General features: G+C 41.4%; 3 protein-coding genes across 5 annotated transcripts; 2 read left to right on the forward strand and 1 right to left on the reverse strand.

The window, feature by feature from the left end:
- Nucleotides 1–151: 151 nt before the first annotated feature.
- On the forward strand, nt 152–11,278 carry lin9 (lin-9 DREAM MuvB core complex component; the record flags this gene model as incomplete). Of its 2 annotated transcripts, none has more annotated exons than XM_079215348.1 (15): nt 152–203; nt 1,191–1,223; nt 1,712–1,806; nt 3,803–3,916; nt 4,825–4,955; nt 5,145–5,270; nt 5,448–5,605; nt 6,024–6,157; nt 6,302–6,430; nt 6,806–6,907; nt 6,998–7,078; nt 7,170–7,295; nt 7,455–7,637; nt 7,900–7,997; nt 10,358–11,278. In XM_079215348.1, the coding sequence occupies 15 exons, from the start codon at nt 173–175 to the stop codon at nt 10,461–10,463; spliced, it is 1,647 nt and encodes a 548-aa protein (XP_079071474.1). In that variant the 3' UTR covers nt 10,464–11,278. The 2 variants fall into 2 exon arrangements, with proteins under 2 accessions (XP_079071474.1, XP_079071473.1); XM_079215347.1 differs by having other exon boundaries at nt 173–203; nt 3,806–3,916.
- A 216-nt stretch (nt 11,279–11,494) lies between these two features.
- On the reverse strand, nt 11,495–13,148 carry mixl1 (Mix paired-like homeobox; the record flags this gene model as incomplete). Its single annotated transcript, XM_079214883.1, has 4 exons — nt 11,495–12,072; nt 12,384–12,510; nt 12,647–12,867; nt 13,052–13,148. The coding sequence occupies 4 exons, from the start codon at nt 13,146–13,148 to the stop codon at nt 11,495–11,497; spliced, it is 1,023 nt and encodes a 340-aa protein (XP_079071009.1).
- Nucleotides 13,149–16,891: 3,743 nt separating this feature from the next.
- acbd3 (acyl-Coenzyme A binding domain containing 3) lies at nt 16,892–25,127 on the forward strand (the record flags this gene model as incomplete). 2 transcript variants are annotated; one of them, XM_079214717.1, is made up of 8 exons in its annotated part: nt 16,892–17,190; nt 18,416–18,557; nt 18,868–19,008; nt 19,219–19,377; nt 19,661–19,835; nt 20,275–20,521; nt 21,544–21,828; nt 22,729–25,127. In XM_079214717.1, the coding sequence occupies 8 exons, from the start codon at nt 16,923–16,925 to the stop codon at nt 22,941–22,943; spliced, it is 1,632 nt and encodes a 543-aa protein (XP_079070843.1). In that variant the 3' UTR covers nt 22,944–25,127. The 2 variants fall into 2 exon arrangements, with proteins under 2 accessions (XP_079070843.1, XP_079070842.1); XM_079214716.1 differs by having other exon boundaries at nt 16,923–17,190; nt 21,541–21,828.
- Nucleotides 25,128–25,823: the final 696 nt, after the last annotated feature.

Below are 25,823 nucleotides of genomic sequence, written 5' to 3' on the forward strand. Positions count from 1 at the left end.
GGAAGTTGAATTTATATCAAGCGAATATAAATGTGTGTTTGCGTATATAATACAAAGTGATCGGTTTGATAAATGATTGAATTTTGTATTTCTCAAATCGCCCTCCAGATAGCGTCCCGACCCAGAATGCATTTTGACAACGTCTTTGAAAAAGCGGCGCGGCTAATTCAAGATGGCGGAGATGGACCAGCTGTTAGACGAGAGTAAGTAACAACACATATTCAAGGAGTTTTGCATTGTAAACACACACCCGTCCCGTAGTGATACAAATGCACATTTGGTGACAAACGGCCATCGTTGTCCGTGTAATGAACACTGTGAGTTTTGGGCAGAGTTCATAAAGTAATTTACAGACGCAAAGAGATGCCGGTTCTGTCCAAGTCAGCTAGCTAACGCTTGTTAGCACGATAGGCTAACCGTGGCTAATGTTGGAGTTGAGCAAGTTACTTCAGCCCAACTGGGTAAACAAATAACGTTAGCTTAGCTGGGAGCTAACGTCTGCTAGCCTTGGGTGGTAAGCATTAATAACAAAGGGACTACCACAACGTCTCCGTTGACGTTACAAAAGTAACGTTACACACATGCTAGCCATTGACGTTAGCTCTGTTGTCCCGAGCACAGTTTGTTCGTCACGTTCCTTTTATTCAACGTTTGATAGCGTTACATGGCAACGCGTCGTGTGTCGGGTTGACAAGACGGGCAAGGGAAACCAGCCAAGTTGTTTCTAGCTATTCACAGATAAAATAGTAATTTCACTCGATGTGAACGTAGTTTATTGAATTACATTTGATCTCCTGGTCGTAAGAAGGTGTAACGTTAGCTCGCGTAGCTCATTTGGTGGATATGATGTGTACAGCTATGTTATGCCCGTTCTTGACAGCTCATATTTGGGATTAAGGCCTAACTGACTGCGCTAGCTGTATGTAACTTGGTACCCTGTCCGATTGCTGTCAATGTTTAAAGGGCAGCCTCATAAACTTAAGCACCTTGCAGACGTTTTCTTTGATAGTTTAAATAAACGTATGGCTTATCATTCAATGAAAACGAAAGAGAACGGTCTCGGTACGTTTTTGTATCACCCTGAAGTGTCTAGTAAAATATTTACAGCATTTTACAGTTCGTCTTCTGCCATGAGGGCTTTACTGTAACGTTCAGTCGATGTAACGCTGGCCCCCTTTCTCCTTTCACAGGCTCCTCAGCAGAGGCACTTGTCAGTCTAAAAGGTATGTGGGCTGTAGCTTTATTTAACTTTCTGTACATCTGTCCTTCGCACTGTGTGAGTATATTGGGAACTGCTGAGTCAAATTCCTTATATGCCGAAACATACTTGGCCAATGAAGATTATTTTTGATCTGGTCATATGTGCATTGGCTTTAGGTGTCCTGATTGAAAGTGTTTAGGAACTGTATGTCCTTTATTGTATTAGACTTCTGTATGACGCACCACAACAACAATAGACAACCTACCCTACTTTATATTTTGTGGCTGATACCGTCTGAGACACAGTGGAGTTTATTGTCCTATATTTGGTCCCCATATTGGGAAGGATGCAATGTCTCAACTCCTGTACGAAAATGATCTGTCCTAGTAGATAATTTTCTCCGATATGAGAATAGTTTTTAATCTGTAATTCGATAATGAGATGGTCTCAATGGGGTCCTGTATCAGGTGTCCTCACACTACTTTGAATAAATGCATTTATTTTTTATAGAAGGCAGTTTGTCCAACACTCTGAATGAAAAGAACAGCTTCCCAAGAGCTCACAACACCAGGGGACGACATTCCTCCCTCACAATGGACACGACCGTAAGAGACGTTTTAAAACTTGTGACGAGGAAATGGTAGAGAAGCTTCTGTTATACACAATACTATGAATGCTAAGCTTATTAAAATTATATTAAAAATGAGTTAATACAATGTTATAAAGTACAATACAAACCTCAGTTCACAAATGACCATACTGTGGAATCGACACAACTCGGACAATAACATTGGTTATTCCACAAAATAGTATTTGTAAGGTTAACGTATTGAATTACGTTATGGTATACATGTGTTATACAAATTATATTCATTAACAGGGCATACAATCTTTTCTGGAAAAAAATTGCAAAATATGTTCGAGCTACGGCCATCATATGCACATTTTGACTACTTTTGGTTTGAAAAACATTTTGGGCTATACAAAATACAGTTTATTGATATTTCCAATGTTAAATCTGCAAATTTCAGTAGAGTAGGCTCTTTACATTCTGAATTAATGTTTTTTTTTTTTCTTCTTTTTTCTTTTAACCTTTTATTTCAGTGTTTTTCAACCTTATTTGAGCCGCGGCACATTTTCTACAATAAAAAAATCCCGCGGCACACCAACAACCCAAAAAGTTACAGAATGTCACAGTATTCAGTGTTTCCCCTAGGTTTACAGCTTTAGGGGGGGGAGCGACTGACGGACATACTACATCGTGGCACCTCACAGTACTACAAAGTAATACTTCACAGTACTAGTGACTCCATCTGTGCTTTTATAAATAATAGAACATTGAAATCACTTTCAATTAAACCAGATTGCTCCATCAGACAAAAACAAATGTGTTATCACTTTGTTAGAAAAATGAAAATAAAGTTATATCCGTGCAAAAAATAACTAATATTTAGTTACAACTAAATAGCTTATTGTGGAAAACAACAAGCTATTTTTTTGCAAAACAGAATGAGTGCAGATGTGTGAGCATAACGTTGTATCATTAATAGTGGCTGCAGTGAGCTGCTTTCCTCTACAACTCTTTTTAAAACGAGGTAGATTTGATACAGCCGTTCTCAATTCATGCTCCATGTTGAGCGACGCAACAGCAGAAAAGACAACCTCACGGAGATCTCATAAAGATCGGCTTTTGGCGAAATGACAAGAATCGGCGAGTCGTACATGCGCATGTGACCTATTAACGCCGTACGGTAAAATCAGCATTTCCTCTTGCGCCCCACCTGTAATACGCCCCAGTTTGATAAATACTGACTTAAAGGAAACATAGTGTTCATTTATTTTAATGAGGACCACAAAGTGAGCAGGCTTTGTCACTTGAGTGTGTTTTTCGGGCTTTTGGAAGAATATTTCCAGAGCCTCAGAAACGTCATTGATGGAGCGCCAGGCTGCAGCCTGTTGGATGTTTGTCTTGACCTACAAATACCTTAACTGTTGGGCTTTAAACATGAGAGCTCATAGCTTAAAATAATGATAGCTTAAAGCAGCAAATCCCATTGTGAAAAGTACGCGACATATTTTTCGCCGCTCTCTCTGTACACTGTGTGCTCTCCTGTGTGCATCGGGGCGGAAAGAGTTGTAGACGCGACCCAGAAATTACAAGCTGTCGTGTACGATCAATAACATACGGCCGTTTAGTTTGTTTAATAGCAGAACAAGGTGCAGACCTGTTCTATAGGAAACTACTAGGCCAGCCACTATATTGCAGGCTCAGACGCTCAACAATGGAAAATTATTTGCGGCAGCTAAATAATATTTTTTTGGACCAATTAAGTGAAATTGGAAATTTTCTCATGGCACACCTGACGATCTGTCACGGCACACTGGTGTGCCGCGGCACAGTGGTTGACAATCACTGCTTTATTTAACAAGAAAGTCTTGCTTGATCTGCATCTGCATGATTGCATTGACTCAACTACATTTTCTACAACTTTTTGTACAACAAGAATAATGCACGAATATTTGCGACTGGTATGAAAAGGATTTTGTTATTTAAGTATTATTGGCACTATTCATAAACTTCTTTCAACTTTATCCTTCCAGCCCACACGGAGCTCAAAGAGGAGTCGTTTGTTTCGGGAGGAGGATGAGTCGCCCCAGCAGCGTCTCCCCTCTCGATCGCCTCGGAGGAGCCAAAGGGTCAGCACCACACCACAGGTGAAGACTGCTTTCTATGAAAGTGATTCATAGGGACTAGAAGCCCTTTCTACTCTCTAACTACTGCAGCAGAAGTTTTGTTATTGCATATATAGATTTACGGGTAAATTTGTCACCTTTTTATGTGGATTTCCAATCAGTATTGATGGTAACTGTAGTCAAGAAGCTGTATTATAGGAATCAGAAAACAATGTGGCTGCCAAGTTGTTTGATGAAATTCACGGAGTAAAAGCTGACTCCATATCACTGCCTTAAACTACGAAACCAGTGAAGTAAACATGGCAAGCCTTTTAGCATTGGTGCTTTCTTGCTTGTCGTTTGCTTGACCAAACACATTGAGCCCCTCAAATCTAAATTATTTTGTAGCTTAGTTTTTGAAAGAAGGGGCCTAATGCTGCGTTCACACCAAAAGCGTTGTGAATTATTCGCACGAGTAGATTGCATGCAAAGTCAATGCACAGACACGAATGGTTGCGAAAAAGCAAATTGTCTGCCTGAAGTAGCGCTGGAAGCGGCCGTCATTCAGACACAGGTTGAAGCTGTGTGTGCCTACGGACAATATTATGAACCCAGACACGGTGGCGTTTAATGTTTTGGGACTTCCACAACAACTAGGGATTATTTCAATGGTGGATGGCGGAAATGGTAACTGTTTTCACGGAGTAAAGCCACAGAAAATGGCAAAAAAAAAGTTGCGAAAAAGTGTTGCGAAAATTCGCACCGCTTTGTGTGAATGCAGCATTAGAGTGAGTCATTTAACAGCTGCTTAGCAAAGTGGAAGAATAAATGAGAATTCTTGTAGGATAACGCTTCTTTCGGTGTTCATTTATTATTTTATTAGTATATAATTATTATCAAAACATATGTGCCTTTATTTGGAGTAACTGTTTTAATGTTTTGCTTTCCAGAAATGTTCTAATGTGGTGACACCAGATAAGAAGGCATCCCAAAAAATAGGGCTGAGATTAAGAAACCTCCTTAAGCTACCCAAAGCTCATAAATGGTGCATCTATGAATGGTTCTATTCCAATATTGACAGGTAAAGTCTCACTTTCACCTTCAGAAGACAGCAATTCATTTTGATAAAGCTTAACCAATAAAGAGGTGCTTTTTGATCATCTGTAATAACACTGAATATGATTTGAGAAGTCAGCAGCTATTTCATCAGCAATGTTTGTAGAGCATTGGTGTGTTAACTATGTTGTGTGTTTATTATTATCTTTTCCAGACCGCTCTTTGAGGGTGACAATGAATTCTGCCTGTGTCTTAAGGAGTCTTTCCCCAACCTTAAAACAAGAAAGCTGACCAGGGTTGAGTGGGGAACAATCAGGAGACTGATGGGGAAACCCCGGCGGTATGCTGCAATCTTTAAGATGTGTGCTTCTACACATAATTTTCACTCGTTCTTTTTTTAATTTTTCAAAGTATGTTGAATTGTTCTTTCCCTGTATTTTATATGATGCTGTTTCCTCAAACAAAGACTTCAAAGAAATGTTGTTAGAGCATATTCTTGCTTTGTTGACTCATCTAGGTGTTCATCAGCATTCTTTGCTGAGGAGCGGACAGCGCTGAGACAGAAGAGGCAGAAGATGCGCCTGCTGCAGCAAAGAAAACTGTCTGACCTGTCAAACTGCAAAGACCTTCCAGACGAAATCCCTCTGCCACTCATCATAGGAACCAAAGTCACTGGTGAGACAACTGGAATTCGCAATTAACTCGCACCACTGTTAGCAGCCAGACAGCTGTTAAGTGCTGTATTGTTATTTTCATTGCCTTCAAATGACCTGGAAAGAACCCAGTTTATAATTTCCATATTTGCCAGATGTCCTATCAACAACAAAAGCAAAACCAAACAGAAGGTCCGTAATATTCCCTGAACTGATCACAAAAGGAAAACAATAGAAAGGAAAGCAGTAGTCAGACACAATTCTCTTTTTTTTTGACTAACCTACAGACAGATCTAAATCCTTATTCCATTGTCATTATTTGTCTATTGGCTGATAGGAAAATTCACACCCATAAACACAAGTGAGGATGTTCGATACTCATTTGAGCTGTATTACCAGTAATAACTATGATTTTGTTTGTTTTTCTCTTCATTCCACAGCTCGACTCCGAGGCGTCCATGATGGGTTGTTCACAGGACAGATCGATGCCGTGGACACGAGTGCTGCCACCTATCGTGTCACCTTTGATCGCAGCGGCCTGGGAACACACACTGTGCCTGACTACGAAGTCTTGGTAAGATTTGCCTAAAGTGCGTTTGAGGTTAGACACGTAACAACTTTAATATTTATTAACATAGATTGTAAAATAAGATACTATCTGTACTAAAGGAATGTGATCATACAGTCTTGAACATCAGCTGATGATTGTGTTTTCCAGAGCAATGAGCCCAATGAGACCATGCCCATTTCAGCCTTTGCCCAGAAGCATCGGATATCACGCTACATGCAGAACGTCATGACTCCGCCTCGGGGGCCTTACCCATCAGCTACCACTCCCGTCCTCATGGTACCCTACCCCTATATCTAAAGACAGATATACATGTGCACCCAGTGTCTCACGGTTGTCAATGCTGTTTGGTACTGGTTTACATCTGCTCCGGCTGTGAAAAGGTTTATCTACTGCAAAAGATCCTCTGGCAGGCAGCCAATAATCCCAATCTGGTTTTTGGTCAACATATCTTGTAAAAGCAGGCTGTAAATGTATAAATGCAAAAGTATATTTTGATTTGCTTGTCAGTGGTGGCATTTACTGTATAAGTACAGTTCAGACATTGTCACAATAACTTAAGTCATAATAGAAACAACAAGGCTTGTAGTTGAATATTCTGAATCTTTTCCTCTAGATTGCTGATGAAGATAAATTATATTTTTTTGATAACAGGACAGTGACCCTCTTATCAACCAGTCACCATGGAGGAACAAACTGCCTGGTGCTGAGGGAGATACTCTGGGAGGATTTCCTGTCAAATTCCTTGTCCAAGTGGTAAATACTTCCTGTGACGAAAATGGAATACTAAAATCTGACACTCAACGATTTAGTAATACATTCTTTGTTTAATTTTGTAATGACTAGACAAGGCTGTCCAAGATCCTCATGATCAAGAAAGACCACATCAAGAACTTGAAAGAAATGAACACAGAGGCAGAGAAGCTGGTACAATCATCATCCTTTTAATAAAAGTTGCTTCAAAACACAGAGATGCTCACATCAAGCCTAACTAAACTGCTTGTGCTTTTGTTTTCAGAAGTCGTACTCGATGCCTATTGACCTTGACTTTCAGAAGCGGTATGCAACCACGGTGCTTGAGCTTGAACAGCTTAATAAAGATCTGAATAAGGTGCTCCATGAAGTTCAGCAGTTCTGCTGTGATGTAAGTCATTCGGTACACTTCACTCCCATCACTAATTATTGCCCCTGAAGCTTAGTGCAGGAAAATATGTTTAACTGTAATATTTCATGCCCTGTTCCCCATTCCTAGCGTCTCAGTTCACAGTCGACCTTAACCAATCTAAAAAATGTGTCCATCCAGCTTGCTCCAGATCAGGGCATGGTTCCAGCTGACCATCCCACTGAGCTGCGGCGCCGTTGTGAAGACGAATCCCAGCAGATGGTGCAGCTGAGCAACTCGCTGAAGGACGGACAGCCGAGTGTGACGAACCCCAGCCTGACACACCTCATCTCCCGCCTCACTGCGCTATTGCTACAGATCAAGGTAAAGGATATATGTAAATGCTCGGCTGCTGTCCACTTTCATTCCTGCTCACAAATGTTCAAACGCATGTCAGGAGGACAATTGATGGAAGATATTTATGGCGAAGAGGTCCACACAAAGTTGGCAGCAACATCAAGACGTTAAGAAGCCGGTTGTGAACGTTGTTCAAAAGCTTTTGTATCTACATTGAACAATAATTACATAATAGACCAATCTACTTTGATAACCTGTTCATTAATCAAGTTTTCCTGATTTGTTTCAGTGTCTGGCAGATGGAGGAGACCTGAATTCTTTTGAATTTAAATCTCTAACAGACTCCCTTAATGACATCAAGGCGTCAATTGATCCCTCCAACCTCAGGTAAAAAGCCCCTTCAGTGTTTCTAGCTCAACCTCCTCATGCCTTGTTCACACCACACGACTTTAACCCTGATTTTTGTGTAGCTCCCTGAAAAAAGCCTCAGGTCAGAGGCAACACGGACCATAGTGCACCTAGTGCAGGGGTTGGCAACAACAACAAAAGGCGTTTTTATTTTATTCTTTTTTTTTTTTTTTTTTTGCCCAGTGGAAAAACTTTCAAAGGGAACTCCTCTTATCTTGGAGATTTAGGTGATATTGGGTCACTGAAAATAAAAATAAATGTTTAAATATTTCTTTAACTAAAATGTGCATCACATCCTGTCACGTCACTGTCAAGCACCTTCCACTGCAGGTGGCTACTCGTGATTCAGAACCCCGCCCTCGCTAAACTAGCAACGGATAAATAAATAAAAAGAATAGTCACGGAGAGCGTTTAATTCTGCGTGGATGTATTAATTTGCTTTCACTGCCAACGATGCTGGCTGACCTGTGTGCTTGATATATGGCGAGAAATTAGCAAACATCAAAACATTTAATGTTGAAAGATTCTTCCAGAACAAACACTCTGCTGAAAAGTATCAACCTGCAGGAGAGCGATTCCTCAACTGCTGCAGCAAACTGAGCAAAGTAGATATACTTTCAGGAAGTGGATCACGTCTCCAACTCCACTCCTGTTGCTGGTTCTGTGGCAGCTCATGAGACAGTGAGGCGTCCGCTAGTAAAAACGGATCCATCCTCAGTTTGCGGTGCTCTAAAAGTCTGTAGTGAGGACGCTCGGTGTGAACGAAGCAAAAGATATGCGTTTAAAATGTAGACCTCACGTGAACAGGACAGGTATCGAACCTGCTACCTTGCGGTTACAGGCAAGGCAAGTTTATTTGTATAGCACATTTCAACAACAAGGCGATTCAAAGTGCTTCACATAAAACCATTAAAAGCATCAAAACATAATGCAGATTTAAAAACAGTTAAGAAAACATTAAACGGTCAAAAAGCAAAATAAAAAATAAAAGTTGAAAAAGCAAAATAAAAGTTGAATAAAAGTTGCAGTGCAGTTTAAGAAATAAACTGCAGTAGTGAGATGCAGTAATTGAATCTGGTTCAGTTAAAGTTAGAAAACAGAAAAGTCTTCAATGTTGACTTAAAGGAGCTGAGGGTCCTAGCAGACCTGCAGCTTTCAGGGACCTTGTTCCAGATGTGTGGAGCAGAAAAGCTGAACGCTGCTTTTCCATGTTTAGTTCTGACTCTTGGAACAGAAAGTAGACTCACACACACTCACACACTTGGGATGTGTTGATGGGGACCCAAGGGATCGCCGTGGAAAAGTTGGTGCAATTTGGACCCACGTCATGTTCAATATTAATAAACTTTGAATGCACGAGCAATGGTGTTCTGTGTAGGTGCGGGGCTCTGAGCACGGCACGTTCGCCTCAGGCTACTTCCGCAGTACTACATTTCCTTTTTAAAACGCGTACCTGTTATTGGAGAGATTAGCAAGCGATTAACGGGTGTTGTATCCAACGGAGTTATCGGCCCTCCTAAGCTGAAGTCCCGGTTTGTGACCTTGAAGAAAGCGATGGGCTTTCCTTTTCTTAATAATGCTTGATTTTTTTTTTTTTACAGCACAACTACTTTAAAGTTCACGAAGAAACTGTAAACAAACAAAAGCATAAATGCTCTCTAGTACGACAGTGGACGTAGATCATTTTTGTTTTGAATGGAAACATAGTCGTGTGGCTGTAGAGTCAATCTGCAAAGCCCTGAAGTCTTTACGAGCCGTGGCTCATTGAATGCAGTTCACTTTTGCTGCTGGATGTTGGATATTCTAACATTACGTCTTCACTTCACTGGAGTCAACGCGTGATTAGCAGTTCTCGACAACGCTGCAGCCCTTCTGGAGACGAAGCAATCCGCAAGCTTTAAGGGGCACGTGCTCCAAACAGAAGGCCATATCCTGATCAGGCACTGCACTAGTAAACATAACTCATAACATGGTAATTGGTCTACATAGGGGACATTTTAAAGATGTGTGGGAACAGACTGTTTTGTGACCTTGCCAACGACCACATCAACAAGCATGACTACGTCCGAGTCATTTCTCTTTTGTGAACTTGTGACGAGAAGTAGTTTGAAGCATAGACATACTCATCAGGGATTCCTTCCGGTAAAAGATATGTTAGTATGTGACCTCTTGTCGCTGGTCAGTCAAGTAATGTAACAACCACAACTTATTTAAGACCCGTACTGTTAACCGTACAGCAATCTGACAACTTTGAAAGTCGTGTGGTGTTAACTGACTTAATTGGTCAGCCTCAAAGTACTGAACATTTTTCATGCTATTGTCTTCTCTGTGTTTTCTAGTTGCTTCCAGAATAATGTCGAGATCCACGTGGCACACATCCAGAGTGGCCTTAGTCAGCTGGGAAATCTGCATGCATTTTCTGCCAACAACACCAATGCAGTCTGAGCACCGGGATCATCCACACCACTCACGGGTACATGCACACGAAGATGCGGTCCATTATTATGAGATGGTGCTTTCACCTGAACTGACACAAGACTGCTCACATGGATGTTGTGGACCACCACCGTACAATCTGAGTTTGGATGTGCTGCCCAGACTCCCGCAGCTTTGTGCTGAATGGAGGGAGGATGTCATAAGTATTTTAGCCACCCGTTTTATTGTATAAAAATGTTGGTGCACCCATTGAACACAAATCCGAAAGAACCTTTAGCTGTTGCCACAAATCCACATCTCCAAACTGTCGATGGTTATTTATTGGTTTCATGTGCCAAACATTGATTCTTACAGTTTTTATAGTCCATATTTATTTATTTTTGAGTAGGTGTGTATGGTTATGGAACAATATTTTGCTATCTCTAAAGTTTAACCCTGTAAGTGTTGTGTTCAGTTGCTCCACTGATGGTAAGCACAGGGAGGCTAAAGAATGTTTTATAAAATTGTTTATTGTAGATAATTGTACAAAGTCTCTGATTGTTAGGACGATTGTCAACATTTCTGCTGTGTATTAAGAAATGGGTTTTTGTAATTTTTGTGCACTGAAAAGAGCTTTTGGTATTTTTATAAAGGAGAACTCTGGGGTGTTGAAGCCTTTTACTCCCCAAGATGATTTTACCATTTCCACATTTGGCATGGCTATTGCTGCAACCCCCACACTAAGCCCGAAAATTTGAAGTCAACAGTTTTTTCCTTGAGAATCTCCTTTTTCAGTTTTGTAAAGTTGTATATGAGAGTGCCTCAGGGCAATTGTATATAAATGTTTCCGTCTTTTTATATTAAACATAATATTGCAAATCAGTAATCATTTTTTCTTTATTAACAGTCATAACCAATCAACAGTTTATTTTTTTTATTTTTTACATTCAACAGTTTTATTACTATTTAACAATAAATACACACTTTCCTTTTACGCAAACAACTGTAATGCTGCCTCTTATGATACATGTAGCTGTCTATATATCAGCTCTTGTAATGCATCACATAAAGCCACCAAAGCCAGCCATGGCCTCGTTTTCCCAGTCAGAGTCTGAGTCGGTAAAGTCCTGGGCCTCGGTAGCATGGATCGGGGAGAAGTGACTGAACCGGTCTCCTGTGGCCCTCACACATGGATACTGGATATGGCATCCATTATCCTTTGGCGAAGACCTGCTGAAGTTATTCTGGGTGGGGATCGGAGGAATCACAACTTTCATCTCTGGTCCGATGGTTTTGTTAGGTGGGAAATTGTCGTATTCCACCAGAACCTTTGGACCCTGGTTAACGGACATGTTGGCTTCGATCTTGGGAGGAAGCTCGGCCTCTTTGGGATACAGATGGATGTTACAGCACGGGACATTAACGCTCAGCTCGCGTCGTTGCATCTGCTCGGGCTTCCCTCTGGTTCTCTCCTTGTCATAGATGCAGGAGACGTTCGTGTGGACGTAGCTGCTGGGTTTGGTGGACATACTGGTTCTGTGAGCATCATCTGTGTTTTGGTGCATTGTAGGTCTGAAAGTCTCCTCCAGTCCAAAACCTCCTATCCTGTGTGCGTCGGCTCCATGATTGTTGTCATAAACTGAAAAGATTAAAGGAGGGCGAGGCAATTAGTTGTGAAATAAAATGATGTGTTTCACATTGATCTTATGCTTATTCCCTATACTGGAGACTGAGAGATGAGTAGTTTTTAAGCAACATATTATATAAACGTATAGGGGACTTTAAATCAAGTGTAGAAGACAGCAGCAAAATTGTGACTGGGAGGACTATAATATTTTTTTGTATATGGGAGGAAAATAGAACTGAGAACTTCATGCCTGAGTGTGGGAAAAAAAAAAGTGGAACTGAACCAAAAACAAAAAAAATCACAGAAATGTGACTAATAATTACCTGTCTCCGGGCCCATCCTGCTCTGGAGCTGGCTGAAGGGATTAGCTGCTGGCGGGTTTGCGACCTTCATCGACCCTGACGAGCCAACTTGGCGACGAGACTTGGCCCTTCTGTTCTGAAACCACACCTGAAATGTGTGGGTGGAAAAGGCGAGGACTGTTAAACACTATACAATAATTTGGTTTTAACTTGACAACATTTACTTGATTTTATTTGTGGTTTTATACAAATGCACTATTGAGATACCATCCCGTAGACAATACCTGAATTCTGGACTCCGGCAGCCCGGTCACAGCCTCCAGCCTCTCTCGCAGGTAGATGTCAGGATATTTAGTGTCCGAGTAGACTTTCTCCAACACCTCGATTTGCTGCTGGGTGAAGTTGGTCCTCTTTCTCCTGTGGGTCAGTATTGCCACGCATTTATCCGCCCTCGGCACAGCGTTTGTCGGGTTGAAGTAGTTTGTAACATCTGAGGCTCCATAATCTGAAAAGAAAACGGGCAGGCTATTTAATTAAGGACGCCAGATAAATGGGAGTCACAGAAACATGGCAATGGACGTGTGCGTAAATTACGCACAGACCCAGCTGTAAACCATCATTTCCTGCGACCGTTGGCGTGTGTTACTATATAGTTTGTCACAAAATGATAATTTCACTACCAGCCATACCTGAGTTCACTATGCTGTTTATCTGCAGATGTCCCTCGTGATACATCTGGAAATGATTCAGATCCCCGACGCGCATATTCCCATGAACCGAAGACATGCTCCTCAACGTCTTATTTCCAGCGACTGACTGAGTGTGAGGGCTGCGCGCCTCGCTGGAGTTAAATCCCCCCGCGATCAAAGGTGCTGCTGCCTGTACGTGTGAATGGGGCAACCATCGGGGCCGGCTGGCACTGCAGCGGCCGCGCACCAACTTCAGACGTCTGCAGGCCGCTGGAGGTGTGAAGGCATCACACCTGGGACGGTGGTGCGGCCGCAGGTCTCTTTAAAGGGGTTTTAATGGAATCTGCATGCTCAATACACATCGGCAGGGAAAACATTTATCCGCTTTGGAATGGATGAAGCAATAACTGACCGGTAGCCATCAAAGAGAGGCAGTCGGAAACTGCCCTTTCCTACTCTGAGCCTTGGGAAGGCTGCATGTCTGTTGCTTGATAATAACCATATTTTATTTTAAATGTATGTATGTAATAAACTCCATTTTATTTTTCAAAACTGATCAGCCTATTCCCTTATATTTTAACAACTGACTGAAAGAGCCATTCAGCAATGCTATGTAGCCGGTTCCCATACTGTATTTGTGTACATAATATATGATGCAGAGTATATCTATTGAATATTTTATGTCAGTATAGCAGGAAGACACTAAATAAATACACGTTAAAATAACTTAAAGAACATCCCATTAATAATGTATGTATGTCTTGTTGATTGTGATTCTGCATCTACATGGGTTATCGTTTTTCTTTGTGATTTACCCCCCTTTAGGCTTACATGAGAAAGAATATAAGTTATGTTTGATAAAGTTCCAGGTCTTTAGCGGTCTGCTCCACATTGATGGGTAGGAAATTGTACTTCCTGCCCCATGAAGTTGATCCCAATACACAAAACTCAGTTCAGAAGTACCCAGGATTAAGGGCTTGTTATTGAATGGGTCACCTTCATTTGATTTAGAGGAGGCGGATCAAGTCAAGAGGTCAGGTAACACCACAGACAGACTAATTTGTTCACACATATTTGGACAAGACTAATCTTTAATGGTTACATGTACTTTTAGTGGGAGTCCAAGCTCATTTCAGTAAATAATTTGTCATAGTGAAATATTGGACATACGTGGGCAATTAAGGTTCAATGTCATGCATTATATTTAATTATTTTGGGTGTGGGGCGACATTATTGCAATACCACGTGATTGTCAGACTTGGTGCCACATCCTCATTATGGGATGTAGCTGAAACTGGTTTAAAGTCATCCTGGAGTAGATTGTGAGTTTAGCATTAAACTATCATGCTCCTGAAAGAGACCTTTAACATGGACCTACAATATAACTTCAGAGGTTTTCTCTGGTTATTTTCTTGTTGGTCTCTGTGGGAAAATGTCTTGACAGGCCTTGTGTCATTTCACATCCGCAACGGCACTTATTGATCTTTGTACGTTGACACATACAGCATTGTTGAGGTCGGACGTGCTTGTTGGTAGAGACATTCACAGTTCACAGGTTGCTTTGTCTGGGGCCCTAATTGGGTATTGCCTGTGTTCACAGACCAGATTGCTATGCTAAAATCAGGCTGTTGGATTTCCTGATTCCTTTTGTAATATATGTGACAATGTTTTCCTGAAAGCTGTCCGCACAGCTGATCATGGAATGAACATGAAATGCCTCATAGTCACAAAGCTCTTGAGTTATGACCAATGAAAAATATGAATTCAGCATTGTTCTAATTGTAATGCACTTTGACTTTCAGTGTTTGTATTTAGTAATCATTTTCAGCTTGGCAGCCCATGATCTACATTTTACATTTTAAGTTAAAAGAATGCAGTTCTACATTGATTCATGCTGGTATATTGTAGTTAACAGACTTCACTTTCAAACATCAAACAGTGAAAACACTTTGGGATTTCTACTGGCCATTTCCAGTTGGCAGCTCAAGCTGTAGACACAAACAAAAGCATGTTCACACCTTTGAGGTCTGACCGCTGTTTAACCCACTGTTGGACCTGACCACTATACATTCAACCTGTAGACAGACAGGTAAATTATCCTCACAAGTTTGCAGGATTGTGTTAAAATGGCACCTGACTTATGGGCCTCTTTTTGAGTTTGTTCTTTGTGTATTTGACATGGTTATTTAAGGAGTAATAGTACATTTATATATAGTTTTCTAATGAAAATGTTGGCTCAGTGTAAAGGTGCATTGATATAATCACAATCCAAAGTTTAGTGTGATGATTGTAGCTCTATGTACTCATCTTCTAAGGACTGATTAGCAAATGTTAAATATTTATGCTAGAGCTGGATTGAAAAATCGCTTGAGTCAGTATTGAAATGCCAAAGATAAGTTTGAGGCAATTTAGAAAGAGTGTCTCCATTACATTGTTTGTCCACCAGAAAGCACTGACTTCGGCTCATTAAAAAGGCTCAGTCAAGCCTTTTCTTCTTGAAGAAGCTTAGATCATTTGATATAAGCAGAAAGCTTCTTCATGTTTTTTATCAGAGGATCTTAGCTAGTGTCCTCTTCTATGCTGTGCTCTGCGGATGATAAAAACAGGATCGATAAAATTATCAGAAAGGCTGGCTCAGTGATTGGCCTTCCCCCAGACTCAGGTCACTATGGAAAAGAGATCAAGGGCCAAGTTAAAAATGATTGTTTCTTTTGAAGGCCATCCACTACACTGTGTTTTTAATGGACTCAGAAGTTCATTCAGTGAGCGATTCAGGATGCCAAAGTGTTCTACTGAACGACTCAGAAGGTCTTTTGTTTCAGCAGCAGTTAGATTTTTTAATGAACACCTTTAGTTGTAGTTTTTAGATTTAGCATCTTTCTGATGTGGGTCATATGTCGTGTTTCATATTGCATTTTCTGGTGTGTGTTCTTTGTAATGTGTTCCTTGTCTGCCTGTGCACTGTGAACTTTGTCTGTTGTTGTCTGTATGAGTCTATTGTTGTCTGTATGACTTTTGGTGACAAATGAGTTTCCCCACTGGGGATTAGTAAAGTTTTCTAATCTAATTTAATCTGATAGATCTTCAGCTCTAATAACCACATTTAATAGATTGCTATTGTTTGTGTTTATAGAAAAAGGACTACCAGGCAAAATTGCTTCATCTTCAAAATTTATACTGTTATCAGCCCTAAATATTCAGTTTTGTCATGTTTACTCAAATAAATGAACAGAAATCCATCCATCATCTATAGCAATGTATTTGGGTGGTGTATTTGTGTATGGATGTCTGTCTTTACACAACTGTATTAATGGTCCAGTTCTTGCGGGAAAGGGGGCATTGTGCTAGCTATATATATATATATATATATATATATATATATATATATATATATATATATATATATATATATATAGCTAGCACAATGCTCCCTGTATATATATTTTAATAAACAGGAATCCATCCATCCCCAACCATTCCACTAAAAGGTTGAATTGACAAGTCATAGTTTTGATACATTATACAACACACTTTAAGAACTTTTGAATGGTGTTTACTATGTTTGATGTATTTTATTATATGTTCTCTATGTTTCATTTGGCTGCTAGACAACTAATCCCTCCATGAACAATAAAGCTTAAGCTGATTTTAAAAAAAGTAAGTATCTTCCTTGTTGTTTCAAAATGCATATATTTAGAATATACATTTACAGAAATTCAGTGTAAAACGAATAAATACAAATCTGTAAATGTGCCTGTTAGCGGTTAAAGCGTCGTCATTATTTACATCGAAGAAGAACAAAAAAATCTCCCGGAACTTCCGCCAAATGTAAACGGAAGTAGGTACGTGGCCGCTTCAGCTGACAGTCTACATGATGGCGACAGAGGTTCAGAGCGGCGACCTCGACAGTGCTACTTCCAGCCGGCTCGAAGTTTCCATCGATGGCCTCACCCTTAGTCCCGACCCGGAGGGCGAGCAGACCCGGGTCGAAGAGCCGGACCCCGAACCCGCAGAACCCGAGACCGACACGTCGGGTGACGCGGGAGGCGAAGATGGAGAGACGGCGAAATCGGCGATAGAGAGGAAATGGGGCTTTCCTTTGCTGGAGCTGTACGGAATGGGCCTTAAATTTTTCAAAGGTATTTTATGGCTTCCGTTCTAACCTCGAAGCTCCAACGTATAGAAAGCGGTGAACAGTTAGCGCGCGAGCCGCCCGTTAAATAGTGAGACGGGTCTCTCGCTGGTTGATGTTGGCCGTTTGCTAACGTTAGCTCTGAGCGTTAGCTGTCACCGGGGCTGCTGCTGTCAGCCTTCAGCGGTACATTAGCCACACAGCTAACCACCCAACGCTGCCAAAAAGCTGCTGGCTGCTTGTTTAAAGGGGAGGGAATAAGCACGACCAAGAAGTCCACTTGGTGTCTATGTGTGGCCTGACGATATTTGCATCCGGCTGTCTACTTTTTTTGTGCCCCTTTTTTGGAGGGTTGGGAAGAATAACCTGGCTTGGCACGCGACTGCTCCATTAACTAGGTTAACTAATGCCGCTAAGAGCTTATGATCTATGCGCTATCCATCTCACCGAGAGGTGGCTCGTAGTCATTTGTTTGGGAGCTTTAACACACCCTGCCGTGCCCGTGAAGCGGCTGAAAGGAGCCTGTACGTAATTTGCTAACACGGATTCTTCTCTGATGAATTAGACGCTGACAGGTTCCCATTGTGGTGAAGGAGTGGGTTAGCTCCGAGGATAATACCAGTCCATAGTCTCAGATCGACGTCTTTGAAACCACTTCACTCCACCGCGCTGCTTGAAGCCAGGCTTTCACCCACTTACAGGGAGGGTTGTGTGACCGGTGGCCTGTTTTACAGCCCAACTGCTTGCTCATATGTATATCCATCGACCACTCCCATGTTGCCACTCCAACAGGAAATCCAATAAACATCCTGATCATATCCGGAACGATTTTTTAACTCTCATTTTCTCTGTTTTTGGAGCAAAGCACTTGTACTGGCTGTGCAAACAGGTTTGGGGCACGGTCGGCACTCTGATAGTAATCTGTGTGTTGTATTTTTAGTCATGTATTTCTAGTCAGTTAGGGTTTGGTCTTGTGTAACTTGTTTTGTATACAATCTGATCCTTGCCTCACCTCTGGATTTTTGTCTCAATGTGATTGAAGTAATCTTGCCATGAGGATTTTATCAGGTCAAAAGAGTGTTGAAAGAATACAATGCCCTTTATGCTTCTACAGTGGCTACTACTATGTTGTACTAAAGCACAAGGTGTGTTGTGTTTACAAGCACGTTTCAATGCTGGTCATAAAAAACACAATGAATGCAAATTCATTGCTTCTACATTGCTGCTCTCAGATAAAGATGGGAAGGCCTTCCACCCGACCTATGAGGAGAAGCTTCGACTGGTGGCTCTGCACAAACAGGTGTTACTGGGGCCTTATAATCCTGATGCTTCGCCAGAGGTCGGCTTCTTTGATGTCTTGGGCAATGACCGCAGGTAACCCACGCAGACGTCTGAATATGTGTGCCAGAGGGTTTGAAATCTGATAAATATTCCGGCTATTTAGTGTGTCCAGATAGTCCATTAAACAATTGTGGTGTGCTTGTAAAACGTATGAACACCTTTTGATGTAAAATAGCTTGTTTCACGGACACACACTTAGTATTTACAATGTTATGTTCTTAAGAAGCAATGGTTATAAATGCTACCAATTAACAAAACTCACTCTAAAAGAGGCGAGTTTGAGCCGAGTTTGCCTACCTGCCGATATCACCTATCCTTACCTCCATTCTCACGCTGTGTCCAGGAAAGAGTGGGCCTCCTTGGGTAACCTGGAGAAGGAGGAGGCCATGGTTGAGTTTGTCAAGCTGCTGAACAAGTGCTGTAACCTCTTTGCTCCCTACATCACCTCACACAAGATCGAAAGGGAGGAGCAGGAGAGGAAAAGGTAAGGCGCTCGACTATAGTTCCCCTGAGGGGAACCCTCTGCTGCAGTTTCTAAATACAGACTGTCTCAGTTTGTCCTATATGCAGCCAGCAAAAACTGAGAAGCAACAAGGGAAGAATTGAAAAAAAATGTCTGTTGGTGTTTGATATTTCTTTAATGAATTTGACCATTCGTATAATTTATAACATCCTCCATTACTTTGCTCTTCAGGAAAGAAGAAGAGGAGCGTCAGAGACTCGAGGAGGAGGAGAGGGAGCTACAAAGGCAGGAGGAGGAGAGACGGAGGCTTGAGGAGGAGGAAAGGCAGAGGAGAGAGGATGAGGAAAGGAGACAGGCAGAAGAGGAGAGGCTACGGATTGAGCAGCAGAAGTATGTGTCTCGTATCACTTTGTGTATGCATAAAGAACTTGCAATACATCAAAGTGACTTCTACATGATCAGCGCATTTCCATGACATTGATATCTGTAGTGGTATTGTCTTTTCAGCTCTGGAGCAGATTCAGTGCTCAGCTGAAACCTGTTCCAATTTTTACTCACTACAACTTTTCTCTCTATGTTAAAATCCTTCATTTTTCCACTGTTCACCATTGTCTCCTCTCAGTTTCCTGTATTTCCTTCCTCACCAACTCTGCCCCCGTGGTCTATTTCCCAGACAACAGATTATGGCGGCATTGAATGCTCAGACAGCAGTACAGTTCCAGCAGTATGCTGCCCAGCAATACCCCAACAGCCCCGAGCAACAGCTGGGCCTTATCCGGCAGCTCCAGGAGCAGCACTACCAGCAATACATGCAGCAGCTCTACCAGGTCCAGCTGGCCCAGCAACAGGTAGTGTGTAATCATTAACAGAGGGATAGACTTTTAAGATTTGAGTTAATGGGGAAGCTTAAATATTGGAAATATCTTCTTTCAAAGTAAATAGAAAATAGTCGTGGGCCAAGCTTCAATGTCTGTAAAAGAACTAAATACTTCATGATGAGGTACACAAGGCCTTTGGTATGCAAAAAAAGGCTTGCGCCAAAATGCAATTTCATAAACAAATAAATGTTTAAGTTCCTCAAATAATGAAGATGCATTGTGACAAGCGCAGTCTTGAGCAAACTCATCAGTATAACAATTTCAGCAATAAGAGTGCAGCCTGGCATACATATGAGTTTATTTCATAGCAGGAGTTAGGGATCCTTCCAACAGCTTTGTAGAAAGTTAACATTCTTGGTTTGTGTCCCTTTCAATGTATTGACTCGGTGATGTCGTCCTTTTGTCCCAGGCGGCCTTACAGAAGCAGCAGATGCAGGCGGATTCGTTGATGCAGGGTACCCTTGAATCTAGCGGCTTCTGTAGTGGGGAACCCATCGCTGCTTCAGCAGCAGGACCGTTGTGTGAAGCGTCAATAACTGCAAGTGAGGAAACCCCGACAGTCAACGGAGGCCAGTCGGACTCTTACTCGGAGAGCATGGACAGGGAGCCAGAGCCTGAGCCGGCAGAGGAGGTCTCAGAGAACGGGCCTTTATTAGGTTGGTGGGCCGCAGATGTTTCTCATTTGAAACCTATAAACCGTCCGAGTTGACTTTGTGCAGACGTCATATACATAATATATCTTTCCTCATTGTGTAGTTAATGGCTACAGGACAGAGGTGGGAATGCTTTCTGTCAAACAAACAAAGCGTTTTACCAAACTTGAAACCTGATCGTACCTTATTGATGTTACCTGGAGGGCAGAGAGGGGAAGAGCTGGAACTAGTGACGCATGATAGTATACTGGTTTAGGAACGATCCAACCACACTTTCTGCTTTCAGAAGAGTAAGCACTCGCACCAGAAATGAACTAGGCCTTGGTCTGATTCCAAAGCATACATCCTGAGGCAAATAATGGCTGGCTGCTCACTCTCAAAACAAGGTTTTGAGGATAGATTGATAGCCGGGTATTGCCATTGGTCACATGTACATATCCTCAGAGACTAAAATGTTACATTTACGAGACATCACACTTTTGTTTCTTGTGAATTTATGACTTTATTCTTCTTGGTATTTTGCTAAAAGCCTACCTCTGTGAGGTCTGCTTTTCTGCTGTTGCGTCTCTCAAAATAGAATATAGATCTCAGCTCAACATTGAGCATGAATTGAGAGCGGCCGTATCAAATCTACAACCCCGTTTTAAAAATATTTGAGGAAAGCAGCTCATTGCAGCCATTAATACTGATACAATGTGATGGCTCACACATCTGCACTCATTTTGTTTTGCACAGGTTGAACGTTATTGTTATCTTCAAAATATATTCAGTGCAAAACAGGTTGTTTGCAGCCACAAATATTAGTAATTATATTTGCACAGATGAAGTTGAGATCAAAATGAAGGCCGGATTTGAAGATGGGTGCCGTGCGAACAAAAGCGTTTTTCGCGTTGCAGGTAGTCTCCAGTATGTGTATGCTGGTAGGAAATGTATTATTTGTATATATATTTTCAGTATAAGAGGAAAACTGTATTGATAGGTTGCATTAGATTGTAATAAGTCTCTTATCTCTTTTACCGCAGCAGACTCACCACCAGTCATAGCGGCGCCCTCCATGTGGACACGGCCACAGATCAAGGACTTCAAGGAGAAGATCCGGCAGGACGCAGACAGCGTGATCACAGTGGGGCGTGGGGAGGTGGTGACGGTGCGAGTGCCCACTCACGAGGAGGGCTCTTACCTTTTCTGGGAGTTTGCCACAGACTATTATGACATCGGCTTCGGCGTCTTCTTCGAGTGGACGGACGCTGCCTCTGCGTCAGTCAGCGTGCACGTGTCGGAGTCCAGCGACGAGGACGAGGATGAGGAAGGTGAGTTGTGGGTGGGAAGTCTGTGTGAATAAGGTTGTTGTTAAAATCAACATGTTATTAAAGCTCTCCTTCCATAATGTGGTAATTATTATTTAAACAAAACAAATTCTTCAAAACATACTATTTTTCCATGAATTGACAAATGTAACTTTGCTTGCTGTTCCCTTGGTTTCACTATTGGATATCAAATGGTATTGATTGTTCATGATGGCAATTTAATGTGAAGTCATGATGGTTATTTAGTTCTATATTTGCCACAGATTTAGCTTTCAATAGGAATATGTGTTTTTGTGATTTTGCTTCACTCATCAGCCAATGGAGATATGATTAACTAGATTTTCCGATATTATATTCTTATCTCAAGTTCAGAGCTGGCCTACGCCATAGTTAAACATCAAATATCTCCTTGGAGGAGGAAGTCCTTCTTGTATTCTTTGGTGGAAACCAGCGCACTGTGACTAGAAAGGAATTGTGGAAATTAAACGTTAAGATAAATGGCAGTATTGTGCAGTGGACTTGGCAATGTTTTGTTAGTTAGACTGACTGTACAAATTAGCCTTTGGCAGATATGCTAGTCTTTCTAAACCTAATTTCCGACTGTCTGCTGGAGTAGCAGTTGCGTATTTATGGTTACTGTCACAACATGGGCATTAGATTCATGCCTCATTCATGAGTACTCTATGGCGGACTTTATTTTGTTCAAAAACTGTCACAATAGATTTCAGTTTTCCCAAATTCTACAAAATCTTTTTCTTTGCTTCCAATTTCACATCATGTGTTAAGGATTGAGGCACAAATATAACTTCATAATAGTATGGATGACGATAACGTTGCATGTGAAGCTGTGGGATTCCCTCCTGCTTTCTATTACAACTGTAAACGTTGTTCTTGTGTCCTCAGGTGAGCCTCCCAGTGAGGAGGAGAAGGCGAAGAAGGAGGCAGGGAAGCCTCAGGTGGATGAGATTGTGCCGGTGTACCGGCGGGACTGTCATGAGGAGGTGTACGCCGGCAGCCATCAGTACCCTGGCCGCGGAGTCTACCTGCTCAAGTTCGACAACTCCTATTCACTCTGGCGTTCCAAGAGTGTTTACTACAGAGTCTACTACACCAGATAAGCCTGAATACAGACACAGGGGAGCCAAGGAGTGTGTGTGTTCATATATATATATATATATATATGTGTGTGTGTGTGTGTGTGTGTGTTTTTGAAGGAAAAATTGATACCAGATCTATTCTGGACAAAACCACCAGAGGGGGACAAAGAGACTCAACTGAAGCCCTAGTTTGGAGATTGGACTAACATGTATGTGTATACGTGTCCCAAGATAAACCCACGCTAGAGTCTGTCATCGAGCCCTTGGAAGAGGAATGTGTATTCCTGTTGTAAATCCACCATCTGTCCTCGCTGCGTTCACATAGACCAAGCTGTTGGACTTCTCTCTCTCTCTTATTGTTTTGACCACTTCTCACCCTGGGCTCCTCTTCTGTCTCCGCCCCAGCCCAACACTGTCCAACGTGGCCTTGTGGCTGCTTCTGCCCCAAGTGACGCTTTCGTAACCACGTTAAGCGGAAACCCGGCAAGTCCAGCACTCTTTGAGAGACAACGTTTCCTGTTTGGTGGTAATAGTGGTCGTTTCTCCCAGAAGAACACAAGACGATGTCAAAAATCTAATTATATTACAAATGTGGTTCATAACACTATGCCTCTGTTCCACAGAGAGCTTTTGGTCTTTGCCAAGTCTCTCACACACACGCACATTAAAAACACCATGACACACAAACTTGATCATCTTTTTTTGTTGTACAACAGTGGTCTGTTCTTCTCCCGAGCCTCCGCACATAGGTTAAGATCTGAGAGGCTGTAGAGGGGAAGCGGGGCTTTTTTTGGCTTGTTCTCACACAAAAACAACACCTTTCACTACTTTTTTTTATTTTATTTTTATTGATGCAATCTGATTGACAGAATGCAGCAGGAGTAGATTTTTTTTTTTTTTTTTTAAATCGTCTACAGGTAAGATGGCATTCCATGGTTTGGAGTGACCTGAAATTGGTCATAAGTGTTGAATGAGTGAGTATAGAATAACATGCACAAGGAAAGGTAGCCCATCAGGCTTTACAATCTCTGTGTGTGATACAGAATAAGCAGATTAAAAACAAATTACTCAATGAATATTTGTTCTCCCTTTTCTCCTCCCGTGTGATTGATTTCATCAAATCAACTGTCCTTTGCTCATCAAGTCTTCATGATAGGATCAAGAAAAAAAGGAGTTATTATTACGACAGATGTTATATTAATATTACCAAGGAGGATTCTGTGTTTATCATTCTGCGTGTTTGGAGATGCTGAACTCTGACACACGACTACACTGAACAATAAAAATGTCATGTTTTGGAGGTCAAGGCACGCTGTTACACCTTTTGCGGCACTCAAAATCCATAACTCAAAATGCATTGTTGCTGTTCTGCTTTTATTCTTCCTGGTTTTGGATTAACTCAAATTGTCATCTAAAAAAAATGTATTGTGAATAAACCGAGATATTGTTTGCTCACACGGTTGCTCACTAAATCACTTGTTTTCAACTTTTTAAAGTTAATTAGCTTCCATTCCTTAGATTAATTGTGGTGTTCAGTTTCACATTACTTATGTATGCGTTGTGTACCTGCCACATGTGCATTGTGTGGGATGTGTTCAGCAGGTGTCACATTTGGTTTCATGTCATCACTCATCGAGCTGTATTTGTACATTTTTGTGTGTCTGCAACCAAACTTTAAAGACTGAGGCGGAATAACTTGCAAGTTAAGTAACCCTGCAATGCCCCTGCTGAGTGTGAGTTTATCATATTATTTAATAATTAGAGGCCACTCCCGCCTCCCAATCCATTCAGTGAATTTGTGTAACAAAATGTCACCATGTCTTACTTAAGCAGTACAGTTTAAGAAAGTTCCCTTATGTTCTGATGGGTGATATTTGTTTTTCTTAAGTTTCTTTTTGCTCACCAAACGGTTTGAGGTGACTTGTTCAAGCCTTGTATGTAAATAATTCTATAAAGGAGTTTATGTTTGGGTTTGTAGATGTGGGAGAAGGCTATGGTTTTGAGAATCAATGCACTGTAAAATATGGTGAATGAGATATATGTATACATTTTACCCCGAATGAAAGTCCAAAACTTGTAGGAAGTATAAAGCTGTAGGACTCTACTGACATGGCAGACAGAAAAGCTCATCTTTTTGTATTGTTTTGAATTGTTTCAATATTTTTGGGGGCATATATTTAATCTTGATTAAACTTATGTTCATCTCTAGAATTGGGTAGTTTGTTTACTTTTATTGTTTTCATAATTTTTTATTTTAATGCTTTCAAACCTCTCATTCATTCATTTCCCTAAAACAGATAAACATAATTACTAATGTTGCTCACAGCAGATATTAGACATGTCATAGCATAAAAAAAACACAACAATTAGGAAAGATACATTTGTTACTTTTACACTGAATAGTAACTAATGGCCTCCTTGCAGTGTATTAAACGACCTAAGCAGAAGACCTCTTTCAGTGTCAGGCGATCCTATTTAAACAGAAAAGGAAAAGACGATGTTCATAATTTCCTTGCAACAACAGTATATTCTGGTGTTTTTTTCCCCCCTCCTGGTGTGATGTGTCATCCTCCTGCTGCTCTTCTGTCAAACACTCTTTGTGCTGAGCGCAGAAGAAATGCGGATGTTACTCAATGTGTCGCAGGATAGCGGCTCCATCTGCCAACAAGTCAAGTTTAACACACGAGCAGGAGAGGAATGGGAAGGTTTCCACTGAGTTGAGTCAAGAGAAACAACATGGACACGTTTTATGTCACCTCCGGAGCTGCAGTGTTCACGCGAAGACGCCAGGTGTCACAATAAATACGACAGAGACACGGTTCACCGAATGGACACTTTTAACCAGACTTTCAAAAACAATCTATCAGGTGATTTAAAAGCTGAACTGGGGATAAAAGTGAT

This window comes from Taurulus bubalis, assembly GCF_910589615.1.
Source record: "Taurulus bubalis genome assembly, chromosome: 3".
NCBI lineage: Eukaryota > Metazoa > Chordata > Actinopteri > Perciformes > Cottidae > Taurulus > Taurulus bubalis.